At 45.6% G+C, this 17648-nt stretch overlaps 1 protein-coding gene across 1 annotated transcript; it reads right to left on the reverse strand.

The window, feature by feature from the left end:
* Positions 1-9175: 9175 nt before the first annotated feature.
* LOC308415249 (melanoma-associated antigen 11-like) lies at positions 9176-10099 on the reverse strand (the record flags this gene model as incomplete). Its single annotated transcript, XM_080910244.1, has 1 exon — positions 9176-10099. One exon carries the CDS (start codon positions 10097-10099, stop codon positions 9176-9178), a length of 924 nt encoding a protein of 307 aa, XP_080766370.1.
* Positions 10100-17648: the final 7549 nt, after the last annotated feature.

Genomic DNA, 17648 nt, shown 5'->3' on the forward strand with positions numbered 1-17648 from the left:
GGGGACCTTTGGCACAGAGCCAGTGAGCCTGAGTCTCCACAAACTCACCTCTACCTGTACTTTTCTCTATTGTGTGACACAGTAACCATGCAGGACTGACTGGAGACCACCCTTGCCAGACCATTCCTCCTGCCAGCCTTTCATATCCACTTTCCTTCTAAATGTGGGTGTGAACAGCCAAAAGCCTTAGTGCTTCATAACCTGAACTAGGCCATCTTTACCTTGAGGTTGTGAACTCAACAAGACAGGAGATTTTGAAGATGGCGGTAATGAGGTCCCTGATGTAATGCCTTGTGAGTTTTGCCATTTACATCAAGGGAACGGGATGCAATGCATCAAATCCTTCCCTGGACCTGTTACTGAAGAGATGTCCTCTGTCTGTGAGATGCTGATTTGCTCCTGTTGAGTCCTGCTTCTTAGAAGACTATGTCCGTCCCCTAACTTACTAATGGATGCCCCATGTAGTCCAGAAGCAAGTGAGGGGAGAGGCACTCCTGTCTCTCAAGAACTCAGTTGTCATGAGAGTCTTGGTTGCAGTGACATAGACAATCAAGAAGAGGAGAGGAACAAAGAATTCCCCTCTGTTTTAATGGCATTTCCCACAGCTATGAAAACCCTGCCTAGGCCTAGATGACTCTCTCCTGTGTGTTCCCCAATGGAATGGTGACTTCTGTCACCACCTATCACACATCGTCGTCTTTTCTCTATGAATGTCTATCCTGTCCTTCTATGTCCCCTAGAATTCCATAGACATATACGGGTTATCTCAGTGTCAGCCCTTTGCAGTGACCCTGTCACCAAGCAGGTACCCATTATTCCTGTGCAAGGTGATGCATTAGATCATCAAGTTCCATGGAGTTTCAGGTAACAGGGAACATGGGTTGAGTCTGAAGGGCTGGTTATGATGTGTTTCTGTCCTGACCCAAGGGGGTCTGAGGCAGGGAAGGTCTGCTAGTTCCTCCTACCAACAGCCTTATGTTGTGTTTGCCATAAAATGCATCAGACTCTGAGTTGCATGTGTATTCTATGTTGAGTCCTTTCCAGAAAGCTTCGATCAGCAATCAAATGCTCATAGAGATGACAGCACCATGAAACAGGGTAGGGACAATGACACAGAGGGAGTTCAAGTCCAGGCCCTGGTCAGTGTGCAGATATGACACAGCAATGTAAGATGTTCTCTGGGAGTGTGAGGAATCTGTGGCTGTTAGAGTTTGGTCGCTTGGAAAGGATGTTCTGACCACTGTGAGTGTGGAGGAGGGGCAGATATGGTACAAAGTCACCAGCTACCTAACAGCCCTGTCAAGTCAGTATTGCAGTGCATCCTCTGTAGACCAAGCAATACTGAGTCATCTTAGGCTTTTCAAGCATGGCCCACTGTGTGACTTCTGAGACCATCCAAACTAGTATGCTCTCAAGAAGGGGATGGCGATGAGAACGTTCTTCTTGCTTTGCCTCTCAGCCTTGAGGACACAAACACAAGCACCTTGGGGTTTATGGAAATGGAAAACTACCAGGTAATGACTTCTGTGCTCAAGCTAACTTTGGTCCTGCTGCCTTCTGGATAGTTGACATACATAGTGTCACGTGACTGCCCTGCCCCTCCCCCACCACAGGCCATGCTTCCCCCGGCTGATATTTCAGTCCAGGGTCAGGCCCTGAGCAGACATCAATACCCTGGCAAATCTGTGGTGAAGAAAGAACCCGTGTAGATGCCCAACAATGTCCAGGCATTCTGCAATGTAAGAGCTCTGCATACAGTTTTCCCAGGCAATGAGGAGTGAGTCTCATGCAAACTTTATCTTAAAAATCCTAACTACAACTCTGAATGTTTGAGGTAGGATGAGAACTCTTAGGTGTATAAATTCCACAGTAACATTACACAGGTTGTCCAGCAATTTACCACCTCCAAGTGCTGAGAAGGTCCTGTTCCTTAGGGGTCAGTGTATCTTATAGATTATACTTAGTACATAGGCACTTTAGTTTGAAGTGTGCTTACACAGGGCTAATGGATGCTTGGTAAGGACCCTCATTAGCTGCCAAGACACTTTATGGCAATATTTGTTTGACGGGGGGACGCAGAAGAATGGAATCTCCTGCTCTGAGACACCTCATTATTGGGAGGTCACACCACAGGTCAGTAGCCACACTCTTCTGCACCCCGATGTAGAGGACATAAAACAGGTGCTGCTGTCCAAGAAAGGGCCAGACTGACCCACATGTGTGCAAAGCAAAGGTTGGGATCAGTGCCAAGGGTTAGATAGCATTGCACACAGACTCTAGGCACAAGTTTAAGATATTAATTTACTACCATAAGGTTTATTTTTTGGTAACCATTACAAATGTTCTTTTCCAGAGAAAATGATGGTTTTCCTCAGGGAATACCTGCATATCTGTTTCTGCACTTGTAAATTAATCTGACTATCTTGCAGAAAACACAAATGTTCTCTGAGTATAGACCTTGATAATACCAATAATAAAACTCCTCCTCGTCCTCTTCCTCCTCCTCCATGTCCTATTGCTTTTCTTCCTTGTACCCCTCATCTTCCTCCTCCTCCTCCTCCTCCTCCTCCTTCTTTTCCTCTGTTGTTTACTCATCCTCATCTTCTTTCTCTTCCTCCTTCTCCTCTTCTTCCTCTTCCTCCTTCACATTGTTCTCCCATATAGATATTGCTGAGAGGGGAGCCTTAAGAGTAGTCCTGTATACCTTGTATAGAGACATCATTGAGGCATATCTGAGGTACCATGAGGAGCTGGTGGGCTCATTCCCAGACTCTTCCTTCTCAACATTATTGATGAGCAATCTGTATCATTATGTGAAGAGCCATCTTTACATGAACAATATGTCTGACATGGACTTTTGTCTGGTGTACTCACAGGTACTTGGCTCATTTCATAGGCTGTCAAAGGTCCAGTGGAGTACTTATCTGCAGGGCTTCTGTTGCTTTATCCAATCCTATTGACCATAGGGTAGAGGTGGTACTACTACAGTTGTCTAGGAATTACTGGAGTATATTTAGTACAGTGGGACACAGGACGGCTACCGTGAAACCTCAGAAATAAACACAAGTCTCATTAAATCCCCAGCTTGTTGGACACCAGCTGAAATCTGGGTCCACATCCAGCTGTTAAATTTGTGCTTTAACACATGTCCCAAGGTTGTGAACCTGGGGAATGTTCGTCCAGTGCTGGTGACAGTGCAAACCTGTACAGCCACTCTGAAATCAATTGTGCAGCTCGTTCCAGCAGAAGTAATAAATCTACCTCAAAACCCAGTCATACAACTTCAGGGCACATGCACAAAAAATGGTCCACCATCCCACAAGGACACTTTCTCAACTTCATTCATAGTAGACTTATTACTAATATCTAGAAACTGTAAACAACCCTAAGATGTCCCTCAAATGGAGGTAGAATGTGTACAGAAAATGAATGCAGTACATCTACACAATGCAAAATATTATTCATATATTAAAAACATCATAAATTTGGGAAGCAAATGGATAGAACTAGAAAATATCATTCGGAGTGAGGTAACCCAGAACCAATAAAGATATGCATAGTACCTACTCAGTTATAAGTGGGTATTAGTCATAAAGAACAGGATACACATGCTGTATCCACAGAACAAAAGGAGACAAATAACAAGGAGGGTACAAAGGAAGATGTTAAAATCTTCCTCACAAGAAAAAATAGAACAGTTTTTGGAGGCGGATGGAGGGAGGAAACCAGGTGGCACCGTGGATGGGGAGGATCAGACATAAGGAGAGTTTGGGAGAGAGGATAGAAACTGGTCCAGTGGGGCAATTGCTAGGATGTGTCAGAGACCTGGGATGGAGCAAAGGCCCCTTGGGTTTTTAGGAGCGTCTCACACTGAGACCCCTGGCAATGGGGAATATGGAGCCTGAAATGGTGAATTCCTGTATCTAGAAAAGACTCCCAGTGAAAAAACAAGGACAGTAACCCACCCACAAAATCTTTGACCCAAAATGAGTGATCCCTATAAGATGTGAAGAGACAAAGATGAAGTGATACTCATTCCACGGGCAAGAACAATTCTCTAAGTATATTAATGATACTCTGTTTGCAGAGAGTTACCTAGCATAACTTTCCTCTTAGATGCTCCACGGAGAATCCATTGGAAGCAGATGCAGAAATCCACAGCTAAGTTAAGATGGACTCAGAGAGTCTTGTGGAAGAGTTGGGATAAAAGAATGCAAGAATCACAAAGAGGAGGGGAAAGTTAGTATTTAATTCCAGGTTGTGTGTTAACAGTCTTAACATAGTGTCATGGAGTCTTGTGGAAGGCTTGGGGGGATGGTTGAGGATCTTGAAGCAGATAGAGAACTCAGAGGAAGACATACAACATCAACTAACCTGGACCCCGTGACTCTGAGAGCCTGAACTGTTATGAATTTTAAAACAGTGTAATGAAGTGGAGGAGGGAACCTGGCAGGCCCTGTCAAGGTTTTCCCCTGAGGAATCACAGCTCGTGACAGGCCAACTGTACAACAGATCCATGACAGGGAAGCGAGTGAGGACCTGCAAAGTGCCATATACAGAGAAAGAGGAGGGGACAAGGACAGAGAGAGAGGAAGAGAGGAAGAGAGGGGAGACTGTCCAGGACCATATGGAAACAGGGAGAAATTCTGCCCCCTGGAGGAGTCAAGAGGTGGGGAACTTAGTCTATTGATGAAAGGCTGAACATACCTGCAAGTAATCCACTTTCCCATGACAGGTAGGTCCAACTGGGTTTCCTGAGGTTTACAAGGGTCCTTTTGAATTTACAGGACAGAAAGACATTTTAGAAATGTTAAATGCTAGTCTTTTCTGAAATGCAAAATATAGATAAAGGTCGTATATACAACCTCTGTGTAATAGGAGAGCCTTGATAAACAATATCCTTGTTAAAAATCAGAGCAAGATTTCTTCCTAATTAATTATTTACCATGAGAAACAGGTGGTTGGTCATTGGGAGAAGTTACTACCAAATGAGGTTTTAAAACCACCAATCAAAGAGCAAGGCCTGGACCTAGGCCTCTTGCACGTATGGAACACATGTGTACCTTGGTCTTTATGCAGTTTCCCTAACAACTTGAAAAGAGTTGTCCATTAATCTTTTCCAAATCTGAGAAACTGAAGGAAGGGGAGGAAAGGGGAATCTCTGAAAGTAGCTAAGAATTTCCACATCCAGTAGAAATGTTGAGAGAGGTCTGGAATCCTGGTTTGGGTCATTGAATCACCCTCAGATCTCACCTTGAGTCTTGACAAACCTGCCCTTTCCCCAGATGACCTGGGTGGAAGGGTTTGTAACAAGTCTGCTGAACTAAGGAATGAGAACATGGCAGGGGCTAATAGTAGCATTCTCACAAGGCTCTGTGAAAACTTTTGTGAGTTTCCTTACATGTAACACACAGTAAAAAAACACACACCTAGACACAAACATACACATTCACACATAGAATTAATATACATGATTTACAAAAAGGAGGATAAAGATAGTATTAAAATTGCAGGGTCTAAGTTAATAGCCTCAACATAGTAGGAGAACAGTAATTGGCAATCCCAATGTAGGCAAAAAGGTCTTATCCGCATGTATATTGTGGGTCTATAATCCTCTTCCATCTTTGGCAGAGGAGTTGCCAACATTTCTGATCATACAGCATTGGTTTGCCCTGTGAGGTGTTATCTATACCCATCTCGATGTGGAGAGGGGCCCCTAAGGAGTGGGATTTCATACTGCATAGGCTTGTGGAGTGCTCTGTTCTGTGGAACGTGCTCTGCACAGCAGACCCTTAGGCAGGTGCTAAGAATGACCCTATTCTTGGAAAGAGCCAACAGCAGCTGTTGACAGCTGAAAGTATGGACACATATTGTGCAGTGAAAACCTTGGGCAGCCAGTATCACCTCCAGGTTGTGCCTTTAAGAGAATTCATTGATACGAAAATCCTGGGTGTGGGATAGAAAGCCTGCCGGAGATGGAACTTTCTTCATAATGTGGAAAAGGAAAGAAAATGAGCCTTTGCTCTTCTACACTCACATCATGTTAATTTGTTGAGTGTTAATTGGTATTGTCAAACTCATACCATTCTGAGTCTGAGAACATGCCAGATGTCCTAAAGGACAGAGCTATGTTGCCACTAAGTACACAGTTGTTGGATCCCATTTGTGGTCTCACAGCCAAAAAACCTACAAGGTAAAAGTCAAGGTAATCTAGATAGGCCTAGCAATGTGGGAAGAGGGTCAAAGGAGAAATACAAACAAAAAGCTGGGTTGTCTGTGAAAACTTCCCAGGCACAAGATACAGAAAATAAGAGAGGGGCTGGACAAATGACTGTATTTAATACCTCTCTCGTTCTGGTAGGTGAGCTGGGTTTGATTCTCATCACCATCACAATAATGTAAATATACTGGGGTTTTGGTCAATAGTGAAAACACGCATGTAAAAATCATTGCAGCACCAGAGAACCTTAGTTTTAAGAGTTGTTAACACTGCTGATTGGGAAGAGATTTCCCTTCCTAAACTTCTTACATAGCAAGCCAATGCCTCTGGCTGGCTTGGTTCAGTCTGGCTGACACTCCATGGTAGAAGCAGTAATACAGGCAAGCTGAGCCCAACAGCAGAGACAGTCAAACCAGGCTCCCAGACCAAGTAGAGAAGCAGCAACCAAATTTGTTTTCCCTCTTCCATTCACCGGATCTGCACACACCACCTGGACCCCAAGGCTATGGTGCCAGAGGTTGCCCCTATCTCTAGCCAGAGGACTGTGTGGGATTCTGGTCCGATATCCACTCTCAACTAATACCTCAGTAGGTGCCATGGACAATGTGAAAGTCAGTCACAGGGGAGGCCAGGGAGACCTTTCTTCCCTACAGAGGATGCCTCAAGACCACATAAATTGACTGACTAGACACACAGTGCATGGCCAGTGGACAGTCCTGGGAATGACCAGAAACTTCCATACTGGGACACTCAGCTACCCAGGATGTACTTAGGGACAAACCCCCAAGCTCAAGTGACTCTTGCATTGCTACCTTTCATTAGAAGTTGTTTTCAGTAAGTGACACTGGCCTCCTGGAGGGTCCTTATGTTTGAGCCTTGATAAGACCTTATGAAGAGCCAAGAAGCACCCTGTCCTTAAGAGCAGGAGGGTCAGCTATGGTTTCAAAAGTGTAGGAATGTCTGAGTCAGCGGTGCTTGCAGATTCCTTTCCTGTGACCTGTTACAAGAATCAGGGAGATTTCCAATACTCTGTATCTCAGAGCTCATCACCAGGGAAATAGATGTGATGAAGCCAGTCCATCAGTAAGGCTGGAGTTCATGTGCTACATGGAAAGGCTCCAGGGCAAATTCACACAGTGAGGAGAGCTATAATGAAAGGTCGGGAATGAGATAGCTAATGAGCCCAAATGAAATCTCATGGACCAACTTCAAAAAATCCCCCAATGTCGCTTCAAACACATGTGGAAATCTGGGTGTTTCTTTCACATGCTAGTAAACTCCTACTATGCAAGTAAAGTCGTTTTTTTTTTAAAGAAAGCTATGAATATGTAGTTAATGAAATATGTATTATTACAATATTGCAGGACATGTGTAATATTGATGGAAACTCAACTGATCTCAATATTTAATAAAGACTTAATTAAAAAAAAAACAAACAAACAGATTCTGGCTTGACCCTAAGGAAGTTGAGAATCAGTGAGAAAACTGTTCTCTTATGTCCATAATTGCACGGAAGCCTGCAAACATAAGCCCTCACACATAATAGCACACACACACACAATAACACACACACACACACACACACACACTACTGTTAAAATTTAAATGTACCTGGGGCTACATATTTGGTTCAAGGTACAATAGCTCTTGCTGCACTGGTAAAGGAGCAGGGTTTAGTTTCCAACACTCACATAGAGGAGGACAACCTCTCAAACTCCAGTTCCATGAAATTTGTTAACCTCTCCTCTCCTCTGTGGACACTAGGCTTACATGTCATATACAGTGAGTAACCTGTGCAGGGAAAACACTCATCCAAGTGACAAATAATCCAGTGACCTTAATAGTCAGCTCTGCCTCTCCTGACCAAGGAGACAGTGGAGGAGGAGTTCTAAGACTCACTTTCCCATAATTGCACCATGACTCACAAACCTCTTCCAGAGGTTGTGGTCAGCCCTGCAGTGCCTGAGGTGTGTCCAACTGTGATTACAGGTCCTGCACAAGGTCAGTATTCTCTGCTTACTGTGTTTGTTTGATTGTTTCAGCCCAGGAGATTGCACATGTTTGTACATGTTTAATCCCTGAAGGACACTCCAGGCTGATTCCTCATTGCCAAGTTCCTGAAGAGCAGAGACTGCTCAGAAAAGTTTCCCATCTCTCTACCCCAAATTCACCACATCCTAAAAGTCCTGGTATCAGCTTCTTTCTCATTTTCCATAAGCACTATTGCCTTCTTTATGGCTCTGACATGTGGCTGTTCTTGCTGGGAGAGCACACTGCATCTTTCCTGAGCTTGGACTTTGGTCTGAAGCATTGTTTGATGGCTCCTTTGCAAGTCTGTGTCATCTGCACTCACACATCCTGTGGGTCCTGAAGGGTCTGACTTCTCCCTCGTCCCACTATCCCAGAGCCTTAGAGAGACCATGTGCTCACTGAAGATCTGGGGCAGCAGTTCCACTTAGCATTGGTTTAGTCTTATAATATTTAAACACAAAGAGAAAAATAAACACAATGTAGAAATCAAGAAGAAATTTATTTTTCTGTTCAAAATAATGTGAAGGTCTTTACATTCTCAAAAAATTTCTGTTTCCAATGCCATGAAATCCAGAGACATTGTAAAAACTAAACAGTAGGAGGCAACTGCCCCCCAACCTTTTTTAAAATAACAAGAGTCTCCCAGCCTGGATCAAGAACACATGCCTTAGTAACTGAATTCATAAAGGTTAAACATCTGCAGCTTAGGAACACTGTAGTAAAAGCACAAGCATTTTTACAACACTCAACACCAAGACATCCAATCAGAAAAGGACAAATAGAATGGAACTGTTCCCACCAGCTCTGAAATGGGGGTATAGTCTTAGACCAATGACTCTGCCTGTCTGATCTGGGAAGGAAACCACCAGTGCACTGGAATGGTACTTGTCTGAGCAGCGGTACCATAGGCAAGGTGCTCCTGGCCTAGCGCCCCAGTAGTTCTTCAATGAAAGCCTCTGCATACCTGAAGGGATTGGATCTGGGATGCTGCCTAACGACGGTGGCAAAATACATCCAGACTTTCATCTTGGTGGTTTCTGCACGGGCCCTGGGGCCCCACAGGAACTCATGGCTTGGAGGGAGGCTGCCAGGCACCTGCCTATATTCCAGGTACCCTTCCTGCACAAAATGCTCAGTGATGAGTCTCCTGGGCTCCCCATACATGAAATGATCCCTCCCAGCATACAGTCCCATGATATTCAATAAACGCCACAACTCTTCCTCGCTGACAGAGTTGCCGTGCAAGAAGATGATGCACAGGATGGTGATGACCAGGCCTGTCTTGGGGATCCCCGGAGAACCGTGCTGCATCCCATCATAGGTGATCCCCAGCGCAGGGACAAAAGAGTAGGAGTCCACAAGGGGGTACACTGGTACAACATCAATGCCAAACAATAGCCACATGCAATCAGAGGCCTTAGTAAATATCTGGTGGTAGGACAACTCATAAGCTCCTGTGATCTGAGCCAGCATTCCTGCCTTAGTTACTATTTGGTGACTTCGATACTTCAAAAGAAGGAACTGCACTAATCTGACTACTTTTCTATTTATTGCTTCCTGTGTGGGGAATGCTGCATGGGCCAATGCCCTGGATCGGTTATGAGAACCCTCTACAGATGTTGCCCCTCCAATGGAGCCCAAGGCAGTGGGAGGATGGGATGCCCTCTGAGAATGCTGTGAGGCAGCCAGTATCCCTCCCCCAAACACATCATGTGAAGTGGCTGCAACGCCCACCCCCTCCCCCACCTCTGCTATGGGGACCTGGTTACCCTCCTGGTCCCCTGTCTTGCTAGAGGACTGAGTATTCTCCAGGATTTTGAAGGTCTGGCTGTTCTCTGGAGGATCCATTCTGAATTTTCTTGGGGACACAGAAAGGGCACCGTGCAGATCACAGGGATGAAGACTCAGAGGTCTGAGGGAGAAAGGGAGAAGGTGAGTAGACTCTGACAGCTGTCCCTTAGGCAGCTCTCAAATCCCAGGTACAGGATTTTGCCTGGGGAATGCTCACTGGTCAAAGAATAGTGTTACCATATATGTCCTGGCCTAAAGGAAAGGAATATAAATGGATTCCCTGTGTATGCCTCCTCTGGCCTGAGGTCAAGTCTCAGAACAACTCTCATTGTCTCTGAAGTGGGACACCAGGAATCAAGGTCTTCACCCAAATCCTGACACCAGGTCAAGAGTCACCAAGAAATAGAACCTAATTCAGTGCGGTTCATTTGTGCTGTCCAGATTCCTAAGCCAAGAGGCTAGTCTGTGAGCTAGCAGGAAGAACAGGAGAGGGAGAAGAAACCACTCAAAGTGCCTCAGGCAGGTAGGGAGTGAGTACTCTGTATAAGGAAGGGACTCTCTTACCTCACACCTTGTCCTCACAAACCTGATCTTTTCCCTAGTGACTCAGGTCAAAGTGCTCTCAGCAGGCCCTTCAGCTCCTTGACCTGCATCTGGAATCAGAGCAGGAGACACAGACTAGTATAGACAGTGCCCCCAGGGAAGTGTCTTTGGAGCAAAGCTCTATGTCTGGAGCTGAGATGCTTTGCTCATCCCTGGTTCTTTTCCTAGAGTTTCCCATGTGTGTACTTAACCAACAACTGTGTTCAAGGGCGGTTCTGATGAAGTTCCTCACTTGAACACCCTGTATTTCTCCTCAGAGAACTGGGATATCACGTAATGAGGAACTGTCCTGGTCTAATGACTTTGGACATAGAAGTTCCCATATCTACTTGCAAATCATCTTAGCTCACTCTCTTGAGGGTCCTGCTTTCTATTCATTGCATGGTAGCCCTTACACTGGGCTCCCAGTTATTGCAACTGGAGCATACAGCATAGATGCAGTCTTCCATTGGAAAGTGGGGTCCTCTTCACATGTTCATTTTGACCATGACCACATCCCTGGATTCCTGTTCCAACACATACCTAATCTGGCACAGATGCCTGGTTCCCTCTTGGCTCTGGTGATACCCGGAATTAGCAGACTCACCTTTCTGAAAGAGAAGACAGAAGTCAAAATGTATCATTTCTCGATATCCTGGGCAGGGGCTTCTCACAACTGGTTAAGTGGGAAGGGTCTTGCATGTTCTTTCAGATTCTCAAGATTTTCTTTCCCATTCCCCAGAAAGGACTTCCAGACTCCCCCTAATTCCATCTACCTTACATCATAAAGCCTGCTCAAACCATCACCTTAACAACTAATACAATAGTCAGGGATGACATCTTTGGTCTGCATTGAACCTCCATTAATATTCAATACAGCAGAGCAGGCAGCTTTAACTTGACCATTATTGGGGGATTTAGGCTCCTCCTGGGTCATTCTGGTTCCTTACACTTACATATCTGAGGCTTATGCTTATATATCTGAGGCCTTACTCCCAGAATCAATCTCTCTGCTCATTCACACACCACAGCCTGGAGCAAAGGTCAAGTGAGTCAGTTTGGCCTCCTCCAGGCATCCCATGCTACTCAGGTGTGTAAAGGCCCACCTGTGCTCTGAATGGCAAGCATGCAATTGTTTTTAAAAGTTGGATCATACTAGGGTCCAGGCTGCATTCTTTCAGCATTTCTTCAGAACCTACTATCTAGACATTTTCTCTTAGGTCAAGCTTAGGCTGTCTCTTAGCCTCCCACCCCCAGGAAGTCTTTGTATGTAAAATAGTGGGGGAAGTGGCTCACCCCAGAAGTGGGTACTTGGACATTCAGGAAGCAACAAGATACTAAACCCTAGGCTTTAATACAGTCAAGTCCTAGGAGAGAGAGATGGAAGGCCTAGGAGTGCTCACTGGTGCGCTCAGGTTCTGTTTGTTTCTTTGACTGACAAAATGAATAAAATGTAGCTTGATATTATCTCAACAAATTACTCATGAAAGCTAGAAGTTTTGTCAGTCCTGTTTGGGGACATGCTGACCAAAGAGTCAACAATGCTTTATTTGTAAACTTTCTATTCTCACAAGGGCCTTTTCAAACCGCAAAACTAGTCAATCCACTCTGAAAGCATGGCATGGATGTCACAATGTAGTCAGCTCACAAAATGGCTCACATCCATCTAAGCCAGGGATGTGGTAAACCTGAAATGACCTATTACTTGCCCCACCCCCCAAAATGGCTATGAACCCACCAAGTGCTTAGATATAGAATACCATGTCTGACTCTCTTTTTTCCAGGACCTACAAAAATAAATTAAAACCCCACAAAACCTGTTATGTAATAAACATCATCCAGAGTCAGATACAGTTGTGGATGTTTGCAGCTAAATATTTGACTGATGACAGGGACCCTAATGGAGGTTCTAGGAAAAGGACAGAATTAGCTAGAAGGGTTTGCAATCCCATGAAAAGAACATTATCAACCAGCCAAATCCTCTACAACTCTCAGAGACAAAAACTCCAAGCAATGAGCACACATGGAGAGACCCATGTCTCCAGGTACATATGCAGCAGAGGATAGCATTGTCAGGCATCAATAGGAGAAGAGGCCTTTGGTCCAATGAAGGCACATTTTCCCAGTGTACGGCAATGACAAGGTGCTGAGGTGGGACAGGGTGGTTGGGAGATGGAACACCTTTGTGGAAGCAAGGGAAGGGATGGTGGCATGTCCGGGAAAGGCAATAACATTTGAAATGTAAACAGAAAGAACAGAAAAGAATAAGTAAAGGAACGTACTAAGACCTCAATTATTCCAGCTATGTCAGAAATTGACTGTGTGTTCCTCGATTTCCTGATGTCCAAAGAGTGGCATTATTCACTCATTTCTAGGCATCACATTAAATGCCTCTGAGCTGCCATCACCAAGGTCTGGATATAGAGTTATGTGGGTGAAGATGTCCATTCCAGGAAACTCACAATTCCCTGTTATGTCAAAAACAGCTCTGAGCTCCTCCTCTTCCCCAGTTAAGGATTACCTGAAGCACTTTCTTACTGACACTTCCCCAGTTCCCAAATACAGAAGCACAGTACTGATCACACTTCCAGACACTTTGGACGTGGCTCTAAGCCTTCAAGAGAATGTGGTCCTTTCCTCAAGGAACCTCAAGGTCTCCCTCAAGGAACCTCACAAAATGTCTGCACTGCGCTAAGGATCCAGATGCAAGAAGTTCAGCATGGCCTTCATAATTCCAGGTACTTCAGCAATCGTCTCCATGTCCCCTGAAAAATCCCTGGAAGCCTGACACACCAAGTTACTGAAGCCCTGTCAAGGCAGCACAGAATGACACTCTGAACTCCCTCAGTTCCCGGAACCCCATGTGTGCAGGTCTCTGTTCAAGAGCCTCCGAAAATGGCCTCAACACTGTCACCCACTTGTCCCCTATTCAAGTAGCTGAGTGTGGCCTTCATATTTCCGGACACCTCGAAAGATCCGAGTCCTCTACCCCAATTCCCACAAACCCGAAGCAATTTGTGAGAGACGCCCTTCCAGATGCCCTGGCAAATGACTGCAAACCCCTAAAGTACCTGGAGCCCCGTGTGCAAATGTTTCCATACCAGGAGCCTCACGAAATGGCCTCGATACGCGTTAATTCCTCCAATCAAAAGCCGAGCGTGGCCTTCATAAGTCCAGACACCTCGGAAAATGGCCCCGAGTCCTGTCCCCCCATTTTCCACACACCTGAAGCACTTTGTGAAATAGGCCCTTCCAAGCCCAAGGGAAAGTGACTCCGAACCCCTCACGTGCCTGGAACCCCGTGTGTGAAGGTCTCTGCTCCAGGAGCCTCACAAAACCGCGTCAACACGCCTCACCCGCATGTCCGCTATTCCACAAGCCGCCTGTGGACTTTATACTTCCCGACACCTCAGAAAATGGCTCCGAGTCCCCACCTCCTCGAATTCACAGGTACCTGGAGAACGTTGGGAAAGACACCCTTTTAGTCCCAAGGGAAAGTGACTCTGAACCCCTCAAGTCCCTGGAACCCCGTGTGTGAAGGTCGCTGCTCCAGGACCCTCACAAAACGGTGTCAACCCCTTCGTGCCCCCGCTTCAGGAAGCCGAGCGCGGACTTTTTAATTCCGGACACCTCAGAAAATGGCTGGAGTCCTCACCCCTCAAATCCCCACATACCTGAAGGAAGTTGTGGAAAACACCCTTCTGGGCCCAATGGAAAATGGCTCTGAACCCCTCACGATCCTGGAACCCCGTGTGTGAAGGTCTTCGTTTCCGGAGCCTCACAAAATGGCCCTGAGTTCCGGAAGTCACAGATGCACAGAGCACACGTGGACTTCACACTTCCGGACACCTCAGACCACGGCTCTGAGCTCTGCCCCCCACCCCTTAACTGGGTTTTAAAGAGACTAGAGGGCTTTAAATTTATTTTTCTTACTTTAATTTAGACCTGATATAAGCCTTGTGAATCACATCTTGTAAAGTGGAATTCACTGCTATATAAACAATTACTATGTGTTTTAATAATATACAAAATAGTCTTCATCTTAAAGTGTATGTTGTTCATTTTTTACACGCGCAGCAGGTTTACCTCGATTCAGAATGTTATGATTTCTTGACAGTATATTTTCTGAGCTTTGAAAATGAAATATAACTTCAAAGTCATTTCCTATGTACCACCAACCCAAGAGTGTGCATGGGCTGGACCTAGATCCCTTTGTGCCAAGTATACGACAGCCATACAGCTTGGTCCTCACGTAGATCCCCTAATAATGAGAGCCAGGGTTGTTCCCTGAATATGTTGTCTGCCCTTCTGTGGATTGCCTCACCTAAATGGGCCACTTTGCCTCAGCTGCAGAGAATGAGCCTTGTGTTTGTGACCTGAGGTACCAGGGGACAAGGGAAGTGTGTGAACAGGCAAGGATGGAGGAAGGGAAGAAGTTCTGTGTGAGGAGGGACTGAGAGAAGGAGCTAATAATGGGATGTAAGATGAATAAATAATGAAATTAATTTAACAAGTGTCCTTAAAAAACAAAACAGAAACTGAGAGCATCGTGCTGTTGTGCTTGGTGCAGAGCATGTGCTTTTAGAAGCTTTGAGAAAGAAAAAGATTACATTTCTATACCTTTTTAAAAAACTCATTTAATCAATGAGAATGAGAGATTAAGTCCATAAGGCAGGAAAAAAGTAATGTCATCCTATTCATGTAAACTACCACTACCCAGGAGCAAACGGCTCGACTGACCTGGTAGCCTGTAAGAAAAGTTCCAACTTAGAGGCTTTTCTTAACTGTTTTCAAACTGAAAAGGTTCTATAATCCTGGAGCAATAAAATCACATGACTTATTAATTATTTCATAAATATAAAACATGTCCAGCTAGTGGATTTTGTAGTAAAAAAAGCAACATTTTGAAAACCAAGAAACCCCAAGTCTCTCAGTCAGTACATGAAGGATGGAATCTGTCACAATCTCCTCCTGCCACCTTTCTATGAATGCACAGCTGTGAGAACAGGGACTGTGTCTCACCTGATGTTGGATGGGAACTGCCAGTGGACCAGAATGACTGTGTCAGAGCAGAAGGACCATCTGCTGGGCCAGCCTGGTGTAGGTGTTGTTTGTCTGATCTCATAGCATCTCCATCCCTGAAGAGGTAAGCTCTAGGATTACTCCCAGCTATTTTGGAAAAAATTCCAAGGTTTTCCCTTCGGTGGTTGGATAGGGACCCTTGTTCCCCACAGAAACGAGTGGACTGATATGAGCAGGCCTGTCTTGGGTATGCCAGGACCTGCATGCAGCATTCCATCAGAGAAGATCCCTGTGGTAGGTAGAAGACTACAGTGGAGTGGACAATTTCATCCTCTTGTATCCTGTGAAAGCCAGAGGCGAGCCTCATAGACTCAGAGGCCTTACTTACGATCACAGAATAGTCATCCTCATCATCTCCTATGACCCCATTGAGCAATTCTGCCCTACTTGCCTGTTGCTTCCTCCTACATGTGATGGGCAAGAAGTGCATGAAGTACACTATCTTTCTAGTTAGGTTGTCCTGCAGAGTTAATGTGGGTCAGGTACCTCCCTTCTTAATTTCCAGAGGACCAACAGATGTCCTTACCATGAGACTCATGATCATCTGGAGAGAGGGGTCACTCTCAAAACTCAGGGAGAACAGGCTGCATGACCTTTCGAGGACAACATTCAAAGGAACCTTTAATGTCTACCTCCTAGGGTCTATCTTCATTCAAACTGCACAGAGTGGCCCTCTGTGTTTCAGAAACCTCACACAATGGCTCTCAGTAACAGCCCCAACCCTGATCATTGTATGTGGAGTTGCCGGTAGTAAGGAGGGCAGGGTTTCATGTCTGAAATTAGAACCGAGGCATCCTCTGATCCCTGGACCCCTCCCAATTCCATTGTTCTCCTGAGAGGCTGAGAATCCTCATATTTCTTTTGACCTAGCAGAGAACTCTTGCCAGTGAGTCTCTGCTGTGTGACAGGTGACCATTGTCATTCAATATGTCAACAGGTGCATTGGTCAGTGTGACGGACAATCATGGGTGAGGGCAGGGTGTTCTTTCTAGACCACAGAGCAGGCATTACCAACATCAGAAAAGATGGGTAAAGATGCAGGGATGGAAGCCCCAGCATATGGGGGCATGGTCAGTTCAAGGGACACTGTAATGTGCTGGGAATGGACATAAAGTCCCACAGTGGGACAGTCAGCTACCCCAGATGCAGTCAGGGACAATCTCTAAATACACTTGACTCATGTGCTCACCTTTATTTTAAGGATGTTATCAGTAGCAAACATAAGGCTCATCTAAGGTCCATCTAGTTTTGGCCTCACAGACATTACAAAGAGCCAGTGAGAGCCCTGTGTTTGCCAGAGGGAGATGATGTGTCACATGTGATTACCAGGCCTGTCCTGGGTATGCCTGGAGAGCCATTCTACATCCCATCGGAGCTGATCCTGAGGGCATGGACAAAAGAGGAGGATAGCACAGTGGCATTCCTTTCCATCATGTCAAGGCCAAACATCAGCCTCATGCAGTCATCGGTCATAGTAAAGGTCTCAGGGCAGCGCTCCTCCTAATCCCAGATGATCACATACACAGTCTCTACCATGGATGTCAGCTGCTTCCTCCTGTACTTGAGGAGCAGGGACAAAATCATATCAACTCTCTTTCTATGGACCGCATCCTGCCAAGGGGACTCGGGGTGAACAATTTCCCTTACGTTTCTTCCTGACCCCAACAGATGGTGAACTTGCAGTGAAGCCCATGGTATTGTGGGGAAAGGAGGACTCTCTGAGCATTCTGGGATGATCCCAGCTTTCCTCCCATAGACACAGCCCCTGAGGTAGTGGCAGTGGCTTCACCTGCTCTGCCTCAGATATGGGGACATGGGCACCCTCCAAATCCCTTCTCTCCCTTTGGGCCTGACTAGTGTCCAGGAGGTGAAATTTCTGACTGTTCTCAGGAGGATCCATGCTGAGGTTCCTTAAGAACACAGGTAGGACACCTTGGACGTC

This window comes from Micromys minutus (assembly GCF_963924665.1).
Source record: "Micromys minutus genome assembly, chromosome: X".
Lineage (NCBI taxonomy): Eukaryota > Metazoa > Chordata > Mammalia > Rodentia > Muridae > Micromys > Micromys minutus.